This window comes from Cyclopterus lumpus, chromosome 22 (genome assembly GCF_009769545.1).
Source record: "Cyclopterus lumpus isolate fCycLum1 chromosome 22, fCycLum1.pri, whole genome shotgun sequence".
NCBI classification, from domain to species: Eukaryota; Metazoa; Chordata; class Actinopteri; order Perciformes; family Cyclopteridae; genus Cyclopterus; species Cyclopterus lumpus.
Window position 1 is genome coordinate 608,033 of NC_046987.1, and position 15,242 is coordinate 623,274.

Consider the following 15,242-nt stretch of genomic DNA (forward strand, 5'->3'; position numbering starts at 1 on the left):
TAACATCAGGAAGTTCCAGGTCATCCATGTTTTTATGTCTTTAAGACATGCTTGAAGTTTAGCAAGCTGGTTGGTTTCATCTGGCTTGATCGATAGACATAATTGATAATCTGCATAACAATGAAAGTTTATGGAGTGTTTTCTGATAAATTACAGAAAAGAAGCAAGTTAATTCAGCGGGCGAAATTAGTTTAAAATTAGTGTGTTTTTTTGTACTTGTTCAAAGCGCATGGTTTCTGCATTAATGTTGTTCATCAATGTTACACATGACATCTTTTGTACTTCTTTCATCCTTGGAGAGGGATCCTCCTTTGTTGCTGGTTACATCCACCATAGGCTGTTTAATGTCTTTTAAATGTCTATTAAAATCCACAGCCGCAGTTTATAATATAATCACTGTTTTACTACCAGAGCTACAACTAGGACTAACCATGCCACTTCATCTGCAACATGCTGTCTCAAGCACAAACAAATGCACCTGAAGCATCCATCCAGCACAGTTTGTACTGTCCTGTGTCTCTGCACTTACAAAAACAGGTCTCCAGTCAGGAACCCGGTCCACTTTAGAAGAAGCTTTGCACTCTTTGCCCCCGCTAACTAATATGTGTGGGTTCACTGCTGAGTAATGAGTTTATCATGTTTACAGGTGTTGACTATAGTCTAGTTGTGTATCCTTTATGGATGTGTGCTTATAGGCGTAAGTGGATGACATGAAGTAATCAATGTTCAGAGATACAAGGAGATATATACTGTACTACTGTATCTAAATATAACAGAGGGAATGGAGAGAATATAACATCTTGTCTTGTTATTCAAACCAAAGTTGCTCTTGGCGAGTTGCTCACACCCGAGCTGTTCATGCAGTCTCATACTGTGCTGTTCCCTATGCTGGCAGAGACTATATGCCAACAAACAGCGGTGGCAACGAAAACAACGGACCCAGACAAAACAGAGAGAGCACAGCCTGACAAACCACTCTCTCAATGTGTTCTCCATATCCTCCCCCCTCTCTTTTTCACTCTTTATCTAATTTAATAGCTTGAATGTTATTGCTTCTAAAGGTAATACAAATATTACATTATGATGATGATGACACGTGTGTAATATATGTAATCATGTCTCCAGTGATTCGTTGTTCTAATATGTACGTTGCCAAATGTTATTTTCAACAACAGAAGTCATTCTGCATATGATTTCACTTCTATGAGTATGTGTGTCGGGCTTTTTTCCTAAAGGGCCCAGAACAATTCGCTTCTGAAGAACCCTTATTTTTAAGGGTTCCTTGTAAGTGTTCCATTCATGTGATGTGTGTCAACATGATTGTTGTGGGTTAGCCCCGGCCCTTTAGGAGCAGCATGAGGCCAAAGGCTGCTGGATGTGGTTCCAGGTTGACCTGCTGAACTAAAGCCATGGTTAGAGTGGAAGATCAATGGTAAATAATAAGAAAAATGATTCTCTGTAGATTCTATATATAACCCTTGGCATATAAAAGCATTATTGGTAAAAGAAACCCTGGCTGGGTTCTAGTTTGTAATCCTTGGAATATTAAAAGGGTAAGGCATCATGTACCATCAACCGTGGAAAATGAGACATGGAAATATGTCAAATGCAGGACGGTCATGCACAAACAAGCCTATCCCTTAGCACCCTTAAAGGTGCTAAGGGATATAAAAGAGTCCTGTGTAAAACTCCCAAGTTGGGTTTGTAGATGAAACCCATGGAATATAAATAGTTTCTTGATCGAACTCCCCGGGTGGCTTCTTGAAGAAACCTGCCCTATTATTATATATCATATTTATATATATATATATATATATATATATATATACACTGTATGTTATTATATATATGATATTTCCCTCAGTAACTTAATAATAATAATTTTGTTATCATTTATTCACGTGAGGCGGATCATCCCTGAGTGTCGGGTTTGATGTGTTATATAATTTAAGTTTAACCTGAAACATTGAGACAAAAAAAATAATTACAGTGCTGAAGAGATAATAATCATAAAACATACATATGCAAATAATTAATACACAGACCACAGTATAAATACCACACACTGTGTATAAATACTCAATGCAGTTTGTTTAACAGACTACAGAGAAAACATCTCCACTCTGACAGTGATGATAACTGAGTCTTTATTTATATCAGTAGTAGTTTAACACTATTAAATCAACTGAAAACATTGTACGATCATTTTTATTAGGATGTTTGCTAGAAACTGCTCCACTGATCATGTGAAATAAACTCATAAGTCTGTGACATTACTCAAAAACAGACCGCTGATCCAGCTGTGATCACTTCAGTTTATTTTATATAGCCCAATATCACAAATTATCCTCAGAGGGCTTTACAATCTGTAACATCCCTGTCCCAGGACCTCACATCGGATCAGGAAAAACTCCCCAAAAATAATCTTTCACAGGTTAAAAAGGGAAGAAACCTTAAGGAGAGCAACAGAGGAGGATCCCTCTCCCCGGATGGACAGAAGCAATAGATATCATGTGTACAGATGAACAGCGTTACAGAGTAACATTCAATGAATATGACAGAATGTATGAATAATTAGTAGTAGGCATGGACCACGATCCAGACCTCCACAATCCATGAAACAGAAGAAGGTAGAGGGGCGGGGCGCATCAGCAAGACCATGGCAGGAGGCAGGGCCACAGAGGCAGGAGGACGGCATCAGACAACCTATGAGTCACAAAGACTCTGGGGAGGAAGCAGAGTTAGTAATGTCAGCAGCCGCAGTCATCAGAAAACGATGACGGTTCACGTGACTCTTCAAGTGACGCTTCACGTGACGCTTACATTTTACAACTTGCTTTACAACTGCCCTTTATATTTTTATTAAAAAATGGCAGTTGACACAGGGCCTGTCATAGTGGGGTACGCGTCATAATACCATGTATTGCTTTAGCCCAAAACAGAAGATTTGAGTTCCTGACATCTGCAGCGATTATAATTTACCAGAAAGCAACTGTTTACAATCCAATTACAGTGGTATTGTATCTGTCTGTGCTATTTGAGCTGTCAAATGTGAAGCAAAAAACATTGATCTCACTGGGAAGAACCAAAACCACTATGATGTCTGGAAATAACTTCTTTGTACACCGACAGGATGATTTTAATGCATCCTCAGAAATCTGAAGTCAATCACATCCTCCCTGTAAGATGTGTATTCTCACTTTGCAAGTTAACTCCCAACAATTTTGGTTGCCTAAATATGTCTTATTCAGCCTTTGGTTGCACTTCTGGATGGCGACACCAAACTCAAGACTTAAAAACCGCAGTTCAAAAACCAATGGGTGACATCCCTGTGACTAAGTCCACATCTTATATAGTCTCTAGTTGTATTCTCTCAAAGCAGGGTATAGACTAAAAACGTTTGTTCAACAAAAACCAAAGAGAAGTGTGTCTTGTGTTAAAGATGCTTCATGAATAGCAGGAACAGTGAGATAAACACTCTCCTTTGAAATCTTTTTTCAGTGGTCAGGGATATCCTAACCCTTTCCTCTTCACATGCCAAAGCAGCACATATTTGTAACAAAATGCAGCTGAAAACTTGTCACATTCAATGAATTGTATCCCGTTCAGCTGATGATGTCAAACCCAGTAGTCCATTTGCCCCAGAGCAAACACATTTTGGCTGCAGAACACTCCCTCGACGGCATTTCAAAGAGGAGGATGTGGGGGAGGGGGAGTGAGAACATGCCTCAGGGGAAGAAAAACATGGCGTTGATCTGGGTAACGATTAAATCCAGATTCCTACTGACAACAACACCACCTCCCCCCCCGGGGGGGAATGACACGGGTAACAGAAAGAAAGACGGAGGGAGGGGAAAATGGTGAAGGAAAGAGAGATTATGAGTGAGAATGTGCTGGTTATCTTAATTAAATGGAAGTGCATTTTATCCTCCTATTGATTTCTGCCAGGGGCAGTGTGTGTACTTCAAAGGGAAGGTCTGCTCTGTAATGCTGGTTTTCAGGCTGTATTTTATACTCATGGCAGACGTGACTATTGAAGGCAACAAACTATTGAGATAGTAATTTAAAGGAACAACAAAACCTAGCTCTAAGAAACAATGTACAGCTGCCAGTCACTATTTGACTTGTGCTTTTATGCTGCAGAGCCACATGTAGAAATAGATGACACATGGTATGTATGAGAGAGAACATATTTGCAAAGGTATATGTTAGCATGGATGCCTTTTGCACAGGTTGCATTTTGATTTCCCTTTCCTCCCCTTCTGTCCTTCATTCATTTTGATTTTGGAAAGTCAATGTTAACAGTTTTGTCTGTGCTCCAGGCAACACTGGTTATGTATATCTTTTGCAATTTAAACCCCAGATCTCTCTCTCTCTCTCTCTCTTTCCTTTCTTTCTCACAAAACCTCGCTCCCTCTACTTTGAGGTCCTTTGTTTTACACCTGCCTTCTTTTGCAATATCTTGCTCTCCATCTCTCATTCTCCCATGACATTATACAAAGAGGTAATTCTGGTATTTAGCCTACCCTTATTGATATTAACAGGATGGACAAAAGATAGAAACACCTCTATAATCCAATACAGGTTATCAGGAACACAAACTACATCCTCCAATATGATCATACAGTTGAAACAACACTCCAGAGCTTTGGAGACAAACAATAGACACAATGTAACTACAGCTTCTACAAACCAGAATATGGCAGTATATGGTGCAGAATACACTGGCCGATACGACACAGTGGTCCAATCCTAAAACGCCCGTTGCCCCTACATCTTAGCACTACCTCTGTTTTGCTTGTTGTGATGGAGGGCTAGAGTGAATGTTTTAAGTTTTTATTTTTGTAAAAAATTGTTTAGAAATTACGATATTGTATTTTCTTAGTTTCATGTCCTTTAGCTGTATTATTTACATCATGTTTTGCTTTCTAAAAAGCAAAACAAATACAATTACTAGCATGCTGATGTTTCTAGCTAGGGAGTTAGCCAGCTAACGTTACAGCAAAAGTTCTAGGCTTGTTTGTGCATGACCGTCCTGCATTTGACATATTTCCATGTCTCATTTTCCACGGTTGATGGTACATGATGCCCAACATTTTACTTACGTCCAGCAGTGAAGTTGCAGCACTTGTTCCTCTACCAGCATAGGAACCCAGGATGCTGGCCAACAGAACACTGCTAGTCTGCCATGAAGTGACAATTAGAGTGTATTATAAAACATTCCTGATGTGGGAGCCAACGCGGGAGGCCGGCTCACAAGGCATCAAACACTGCCAGGGGACCCTATGAGATGTGAAGTGACAAAGACTCCGGGAAGGAAGCAGAGTTAATAAGGTGCAATGGAGTGATGTAAATTCATCCATAAGTAGAGAGAGAAGAGGAGATAGGTGCTCAGTGTATCCTAAAACATACCCCAGCAGCCACATGACAGCAACAACCTATTATCTTTTGTTTAAAGCATTGCATTATTTGGAAACGTTGGTTGATTAATATTGTATTTGGGGTTCAAAGGATGACAGTTTTTTATGTTCCCCCAAGAGATGCATCCTGAAGTTGTGGTTAGCATTCACAGACCTGACAGACTTTCTTATCATTTGCAATTTAATATTTGCATTCATATCAATACAAGTATTACAATCATTATGATTATTACCATATATTAACAATAACAAGGCACCACCCAGGTGATCAGGGACCAATAATCAAACTGTATATTAAGTCTCAAAATTGGTGTTCACTCAAAATGTCAATAGTTAATGTACTGTTCCACATTAAGAGTGAAGGTTGAATTCGAACACAGGCTATCACATCCAGCTGCTATCACAACACATTTGCTCACAATAATCACAGAACCTGCTCCTTAAAATATAGTTTATGTATCTCTAACAATACTGATCAAAATCCATAATATAAATCAATAAACATTGATTCTACAACTAGAAGCATACTACCTTAAAACCACAAACAATCATGAGGCGAGGGTTGTGTGTGTGTGTGTGTGTGTGTGTGTGTGTAGGGGGGGAGACAAAAGAGAGGAGGACGATGGCAATCGTAGTCACACAAATGATTACATTGCCCAAAACAAATAAAATGGCACACAAGACTTAACAATGGCGGAGGGCAGAGGAAAAAGAGAGCGCTGAGCAAGAAGGCAGACATATTCACATGCCACATATGTAATGAAATAAACCTAACAGTGTATATGTGAGTGTGTGTACGTGTGGGTGTTAGCTTGGAAAGAAAGGAAAGAAGAATAAGTTGAAGGCACTCAAAACAAGGCAGATCCTCACCGCAGCACTAAAGTACAGCAACTGTAACTTTATTACACAGAGCAGCTGTACTGTGAAGGCTATCATAAAATATGAGAACACACTGCTAGACAAAAGCTAGACAAACACTCTTTCTAAAATGTCAAAATTGACCCACAACCTCATTCATTTTAATATGTAAAATATTGTCTGATTGTTTATTCTATATGTAAGATCTATCTGAGAATTTTTCATCCACTTGCGTTCCTAGATAAAACATATTCAACAGATTGTTCTAGGGGGAGGCTACTCTGACGGCTAGAAGTTCCCGGTTTCCAACATCATAATTTCTCTCAGCAGAGGAAGGCACAAGGGTGCAGCTTGTTTTCCGTTTTGGATCTTTGGGATAGTACCAATCCTATTCCCCCATCTGACGCATCCACCTACACAATGAACTGCTGATGGGGGTCCGAGAGGGTAAGGACAGGGACAGTGATGAATGCTCCTTGGGGATGTTGGAAAGCAGTATCGGAGAGGTTGGTGCATGCAGGGGGGCGGCTACGGAGCTAAATTTCCTTGTAAATCTTCAATATAAATTTGCAAACCCCCCAAAACGTTTGACCTCCTTGCGGTTGCTAGGAGTGGACCAATCCGTAACCGCTTCAACTCTACCTGGTTCCATCTGCACATTGCCCAGAAACCCCAGGAACGAGACACGTGAAACTCACACTGCTCAGCTTTCACAAAAATCTGATGGTCTATCAGGCACTGGAGGACCTGCCTGACGTGAACCCGGTGAGTCTTTTCGTTGGTGGAGAAGATAAGAATATCATCCAAATAGACAAAAACTGAGATGTTTAGCAGATGTCATTAACCAGGGCCTTGTTTAGTCTAATTGTTTAGTTACTCAGGCCGTGACTTGTAACGAGCAAGTTTGGGGCAGATTCGAGCCAGTCCAGTTGAGCCAGAAGGTGGCGTTATGAGTATGTGAATATATACATGCATCATTTGTCTCTAAATGAAGTCTAGACCACGTCATGTAAATTAAATGTAAAAAAAAGTGATGCAAAAATTAGCCCTGGCTTGGATTTGAACACAGGTCTCTGGGTCACAGGGCAAACGCTTATCATGTTGAGCTACCAATCAGATGAAAAACCTTCATCGTTTTAGCAACTAAGAAAATAACATTACAGTCTTAAGTAAAACTTGTCATTTTATTTTTTCAGTGGTGTTCCTATGACAAATTTGAATGTTTCTTCATGTAAATGTGTTCAGGTCTTGACTGGTGGTATACATGATTATTTTTGGAAGGATTGATCAGTTAAAGCAACAGTCTATAACATAACAAAACACAGAATGCGGTCACAATTTTTCTAACTAATCTTTATTAAGGCCTTCAGATCATCCTGGAAACAAGATTGAAGTCGATCAGATCATTTTTGTGGGAGAAAACCGTAAATGTATAACGGCGAAAAAATGACAAAAACAAGCGAAAAACGCGGCCCCTAGTGTTCATATCGCACAATATTTTTTTGGCATGTTAAAGGATGCAATGTTCACATATCCTGCACGTTTCGAGTGATTAGTCCCAATAGTGTTGAAGTTATAAGCATTGAAAAACAAGACGTGCCCCTAAGAGGTTCATTGGGCCATAGATCCTTACCACAATGAGATATCAAAAAACGGTTGACATATTGTAGGTGATATAGCTTCAATTATGATCGCTAGAAATGCTGGTATGAATCGGACCCAGCGTGTAGGAGAAGTGGCCAATTATGTGTTTTTCACAAAATTCAAAATGGCGGAAAATCTAAGTAGGCGGAGTTTAGGGGTCTGAGAGGCTTTTTTGTAGAGCAGGTGGAGATGGACAAAAACATTTAAAGTCAATCGGACAGTTGACACGGGGGAGGCAACAAGACACGGGTGGAAAAAATGAGGGCGTGGCTTGCAATCTCACAGGAGGAAGGCACACGAGGAGGGAGGTGTCTGTGACAGAAAACACAACATAATCTGACAGTGACAGCAAAACTACCCAGAGGGTCTGAAAAGACATCTATGAATATGTGACCTGGGAGAAAATGATTGTATCAGAAGGATTGAACCAATTCTTGGAGTGTCTTGAGTTGTCAGTGCGAGTGAAAGGGAACATTTGCTGATGTCTTTCAGCCATGGTTCATTTACACTAAGGGCCTGGTCATCAGAGATTGAAACCTACTTTGCTGCCAATGCACCAACATATGGTTTACATAAAAAAAAAAAAAATTGCTCTATACGTGACAGTCAATGTGCCTTCCCCATCTTTATCCGCTTTACCATTGTTCCACATGACTGAGTTCAAATGATGATCCAATCGCTTATACTCAACAATACCTGCAGCAACCATAAAGTTATGACAGAAAATACTGGCCTTTTTTTTGGAAGAAATAAATGCTTTAGTCTTTCCCTCCTGACTGGCTGCTAATGAAAGCGTTCAAGTCCAGAGAGGAATTATCCCTTTGGAAATTGGCAATTGAAAAGAAAAACTGAACAAGCAGTGTTGAAGGTGACTTCCGTTCTTTCAGCTTTATTGTTTGGCACATTAAATCGTTACTGCTATCAGATAGAGGAAGGCTAAGCAGATAAACATACCATGCCAAGCTGGCATTTGTAGTACAGGTTGGGTCTGGGATGGGTTCAGCACAGAATTTTAAAGGACCTTATCATGACTTTAGGTAGATACGTTACTACTGTTTTTGGAGCATTTTCTTCAGACTTCTTCTTCACACTGACATGATGCAAAGTGAGACTTGAGGTGAGATGTAAGTGCTGTTTGGTCTGTCAAATGCCTACAGGGATGAAACAGATCTACATAGATCCCATGTAGCTCTGGAAAGGGGTTGATGAGAAGCAGCCATTATGATAAAGCAGTGTAGATCCCCTGTGTTCTCCTCATACAACAAGTAGCTGGACTGCATCTCAGAAGGTAGTGGGATGTCCATTCATTGCAGTGGTTCCCTGGTTCCTCTTGTCCACATGTCCAAATGTCCTTGAGCAAGACCATGCACCTTAAATGGCTCCCAATGGATGGGCCAGAGCCATCAGTGTGAGAGTGTGTGGATGAATTGAGAACTGTGAGAGACCAAATGTAACCGTTAAGGTAGAGAAGTGCTCTGCGAGGGTAGTACATTTATCATTTACTTGCACTAACTTCCATACAAACATAGATGCCGACAGACACACACAGGTACTTTGTGGGATTTATAGTGGAGGTTTACTGAGCATACAGGTTTTGATGAGCACCTCGCCTGAGTAAATTTGATCATTGATAAGGTGTTTTTTGTGGATTTGAGTGTGTGTGTTTGTAGAGCAGATTATTGTGGTGGGCCCTGGCCCTATCTACCAGTCGCTCACTGTGACACCCCTCTCACATGACAACTCAGCTGTTATCTCTCTCCCAGCAGATCCTGCACCCTCACCCCCCTCACCCTCACCCCTTCTGTCCCGACACAGTATTTCCTTTTCTCTGTCTCCCTACTTCTTTCTCATCGTTATTGCAGGATTGCTTGACTATAAATCAGTAAATATAACCATTTCTGGCCTGCCATTTTAAAGTAAACTTTAAGCTGCAATGATACTTTATTATGTAGATTTATGCAGACATATACATATATATGTCTATCCTCATCTGTTGTTCATGTTGTCATCAACATTTTAAATGTGTTTGACTCAGAGTGAGAGGAATATAGGGAATTATGGGGAAAATTCTGCTGGCAGAGGAGTGGGGGTGAAAAACTGAGCCAATCAAGGTTGGGTGTGTGTGCCGTTACACACCAATGACTTCCACTTCAATTCCTCCCCCACCCTCAGCTGTTCAGTTGCCTTCCCCACACACACACACACATACACACACACTCACAGAGTACGCTTCATATACCAGCCAGACCACCATATATTGACTGCCATATACTGTGGCTATCACACACTCACACATACAGTACAAATGATGAATATTTGATATGTTGAACATGTGACTTTTCATGTGTGGACCTTGTACTTGGCCTGAGTCTGTGGAGGCTACAGGACACTCACTATTCATCCTGCAGGCTATCAGACACTGTCAATAATCCTCTAACACCTACATATCCACTGCTGCTACTGTAGATGATCATTTTACAGTTCATAACATGTGAATAGCATAACTCAATATAAATGTTACAGGCTGTATAAACTAGATACATATTTACTTGTCCATACTGTATGTAATCATTCAGGCCATCTATATCCACTCAGTATTTATTTCTTTTCACTATTTGTATTGTTTACAACTTACATATCACTAGGCCTGAATAAAGATGTTTTATTTTTTATTTTGCCGCTGGTCATTGGTGCTTTTTAAATACAAAAGAATATGGTATTTCCATGAACACTACTCTTGTACATGTAAGTCCTGTCTATTCTTTACCTTTATCTGTCCCATTTCTATTTAAGAACATCAAGGGAGATGCAAAATAAGAAAGAAAAAAAAAACATAGCCAACTTCCGTTTATGATTTGACTTACTTGGAAAATCAATCTGATTCTGATGAAGAGGATGATGATCCGTGTACACACTATCAAGCCAAATCTCCAAGCCTCTCATGTGTCATGGATGTGTGCCTGAGATATCATTTTACATGAACTTATATTTTCCCGAGGAATAATTCCATCATACATCTAACAATAACTAACCATATTTCACTGTATTTGGTGGAGAAAAGCTGGTCATTGTCAGATTTTAGCTTGCTTCACAAAAATATATGGGCTATTTTTTTGTTTTGATAATATTTTGTGGGATGATGCTGTACTGTAGAGCCCATACATGAGGGTTGGGGCTAGTGTGTTGTGGGGGAGGGGGCAGATAGAGAGGTGATTATTTGCGCTCCTCTGGGGCTTTTGTCTGGGCCCCATGAGAGAAAGAGGTTAATGCCACTTAGCCTTAGGAAGGCCTGCAGAGGCCCTGTGTGTGTGTGTGTGTGTGTGTGTGGGGGGGGGGGGGGGGGGGGTGCGTGCACGCAAGCGTGTGCGCGCGTGCGTGTTGGCAGCCCGCGGGTGTGTGTGAGGGATGGGCTTCCCCGCTGCGATCCAAAATCCCTTACTATTTACTTCATCCCATCGAATGCCCCTTTCTTTCAGCTTCATGCTGACACAAAGGCTCACATGTGTGTGGATAAACAAGGTTGTAAAAAGGTATGTGCAGTTGTGTTTTTGGCAAAGGTTCATCATCATCATTTGTCAAAAGTTGTTTGTCTAATGTCTCAATTCCACTGCATGGTTTGGCACAACTTCCTGTTAGTACCAGGCACATTTCTAGATAGATAGTATATTGGCATAGCGACTGCCATGTCATTATCTTCAATACGATACAGCTCTCACTGGATAAGTTCATCAGCAGCCAAACACAGGAACATCTGCACCTTGTCAACTGACCACGGCTTGGTTTTGTGGGCTGCCGTTTGTTAAAATCTTGTAAAAAAGGAAAAATGTAGCTTGGCTAAGAGGTAAACATGACAGGTGGCTAGTTAGTTAGCTAACATTAGTTTGCAAACCACATTTACATGCTAACGTTACACTGGTTACAGCAGGCTGGTTCCTGGCTCCCTGCTGCTAGAAGACGACAGAGTAACTGTGGCTCATTTCCCCTCAAGTCCATCAAATTCAAAATTGTTGAAAGCCCAAAACCCAGATAGACCACACACACACTGACAGAACCTGCTGTTCAGAGGAGGCTACAGTTTTCTGTGGAGGCTGACAGGCGTCTCATCATATGGACCTGACTGTCTTCTCAATAGGCCACAGTGTTCATGCAGTATTAGCTCTGCCACATCTCATTGTCGGAGACGTACACTTCTGCTTAGAGACCGTGTGTGGAATCATTGCCCAACACCTTACAACTGTCCTTCAGAAATTAGTTTAGTGTTGTGATTAATCTGGCCCTTCATGCATCTGGCCCTCTCAAAATGCAATTATGTCTTTGAGTTAAAGGACAAACCGTCCATCAGACGAGGCTGATAAAAAATGAGAAAGAAATGGTGACTGGCAAAGGATGAGGAGCTGTAGGGATTATATACTGTACAAGACAGGTACAGGGGAATGTGGCAGAAAGAAAGATAAAAGAGTGAAATAAAACATGGAAAAGTGAAAGATAAAGGAGAGAAAGAAAGAGAAGAAAACAACAATCTTGTTGTAGCTATCAGGTACGTTTTAGAGGCCAAATAAGGAGTGTTCAGAATTTTATAAAATCAAAGGCAAACTCTTTCTCTGAAATCCTCTATATTGAACATATCCTCCAAACATTTGTGGTTCTAAATCTCAGCTATTACTAGATACACATGATTGTCAAAGCTAAGAAATCAACCCTCATGTAGTATTGAATCAGAACAATTCTTTAATGTTAACAGGTTAATAGGCAAACTGATTTTTTCATCTTTCCAGTAGTCTTCTTCTATCACACTCTGTCTTTATTAACAAGTTGTCATTTTATTTCTCTTCAGTTAGGACAAATACATCAAATCAGATTCAGCCCTCATCTCTCATTCATCCCATCACAGTTTACTTTTCTCTCGTTTAAATACACTAATTCTCTTCTTCTCGTGGAAACCATGGTGACCGTCAGCTGAGAAATGGCAAATGTGGCCCTTCATTAGGTATCAAAATAGGCTTTAACAGCCCAGATAATAGCCATAAGAAGTGTGCGTGTGTGTGTGTGTGTGTGTGTGTGTGTGTGTGTGTGTTTAGGATACGGCTGGGGGTTTGGGATGTGGCAGTAAATTAAAGCCTCCAGGGATGAAGCCAACCTCACTGTCATGCCTCAGAGAGTTCTGTAAGAGTAGATGGGGTCATCCTTCACTTCTGCATATGTGGGAAGACGTGCACATGTGAATGTACAGACATGCCTCATGCCTCATGCACTCACACACACACACCCACCCATCCACCCACATATACACACACTGCCTGTGAAGTGGGATTAACTGGGGCCTATGTAGAGGTTTACACAAACACACAACAGTACAGTTTGCAGTGCATCAGTAGTTAAAGTCTCCATGGACAGTGCCAGTATAATAGAACATTCAAATTAGGCAAAAAAAAAGAGCAAATGCTAGTGCTGGAAGAAAAAGATGTAAGTAAGTAAAGAGAAGTGGATAGGGACAATGGGATAGGAAATATGGAGCAGTATATGACATGGAAATGGAGAACAGAATGTAAACATGTTCAAGTATAGAGGTGAACACAACATATTTTACTGGTGCTGAGATATATTGTTCTGGGATGTTGAAACAGCTATTGATGGCTATACATGTGCATATGCAGATGGATCCAAAATAGGCCAAAGATACCCAAACAAACATTCTGGTACACTTTATCTATATGTGCAGTGCTCATGGCATTGATACACTAATCATTAATGCAACAATGTTACTTGTAAATCAATGTTGGGACTTTCTAATGTGTGTCTGTACTCGTGTTGTCGTAAGATGTAGTTATTGTAAAAACGTGTACCTCACACACACTATTATGACTCCAGACATGCCTTCATGTGAATTGCCAAGAGTGTGATTTTTGAATGTAGTAGTTCTGTAATAGTTAATGGTGCTCCTAATTAAAGCAAAGTATTGTTACTCCTGAAGGAGACAGAGACTATGTGAATTGTTCGTGTTAGATTATTATGAGCATTTCATATTACAAATGAGTTATTTGTACTCTCAATTTAATAATTGATGTGCACAATGTAATCCATGTGGGATTTTTCTTACTGAATAACACGATGGTGTCAGTATTTTTGCTATAAAGATTGTGGAGCAGGACCCTTCTCAGAAACCCCTGGACTGCTAACATCCAGTATCAATGGACACTGATAACTGACTCAGTTTATCGATCATTATCCCTGTATGTGTGTCTCAGCCTCCATCAAAAGGACAGCACATCTTCCCTTTCTTACTCGGAGCTAATGCCTCAGTGGCTCCATTCCTCTTCCCGCCTTTCAGTTTCATCTCTACTTTGCCGATAGGCGCAGACATCTCAACGCATCATTGGTCAAGCCACCAAACAAATGGAAATCCGCCAGCATGCTGAAATTACTGATGTTATCTCCCGTACACCTCCCCCCACACACCCACACACACATACACACACACACACACACACACACACACACACACACACACACACACACACACACACACACACACACACACACACACACACACACACACACACACACAACCACCACTTCCCTTGTGCCTCTGTCTCCCTCAGCAATCCTCCATCACCCTGCCTCCCCTCAGATTACTGTCCCTCTCTCCATTTATCATCCACCCAGAAACTCTGGATTCATAGCTTCTCACAATAGAGATGCACAGAGGATCAAATTAACACAGTTAAGAAATGGAATGGGTGCAACCTGCTTTATTGGCCGGAATGTAACACAATATGCATTAAGGTTTTTCTGTAGCAGTCCCTACAATGTTCATTCCAACTCAAAAAATGGCTGGTGGATAATCTAAATGCCATTGTAATAATTTAGCTATTTAACACAAAAGTTGAAATTTTCAAGCATTTTGTGATCATGTGACCATGTTGACAGAAAATTGAAATATGACTGAGCTATAGTGAAGTTGCATGATTTAAAAAAAACATGTAGGTCATATTTGAAAAACAAGAACAATATTTCAAAGAGGGTACATTGCCATATGGCAACATTACGCATTTGTTAAAATAAAAAAATACAAATTATCCTCAGAGGACTTTACAATCTGTACACATATGACATCCCTGTCCCAGGACCTCACATCGGATCAGGAAAAACTCCCAAATAACCGAAAAAACCATAATGGCTAGATTAAATTAAAGAAGCCAATAAATGTTTTTTTGGAATTTAGAAATATTGTGAAGCAGGTGTCCATGTCTGGTCATTAGCAAATATGAAATATTATTAATAACATGAATAAAATGATTGTATTGATACATGTGCAATATT

General features: G+C 40.3%; 1 protein-coding gene across 18 annotated transcripts in view; it reads left to right on the plus strand.

Annotated features, from left to right (window-relative positions):
• Nucleotides 1-15,242, plus strand: part of nrxn3a (neurexin 3a) — a 140,520-nt gene that overhangs the window by 17,986 nt on the left and 107,292 nt on the right. Inside the window, exons 3-4 of one of the 18 annotated variants that reach the window (XM_034525300.1) lie at nt 4,979-5,007; nt 6,609-6,622. The exons of 16 other annotated variants lie outside the window; for them this stretch is intronic. In XM_034525300.1, the coding sequence (XP_034381191.1) occupies nt 4,979-5,007; nt 6,609-6,622 (43 nt within the window). Of the gene's footprint in view, nt 1-4,978; nt 5,008-6,608; nt 6,623-12,072; nt 12,105-15,242 lie in introns of all 18 variants that reach the window. One more of the 18 variants, XM_034525302.1, reaches the window with a different exon arrangement.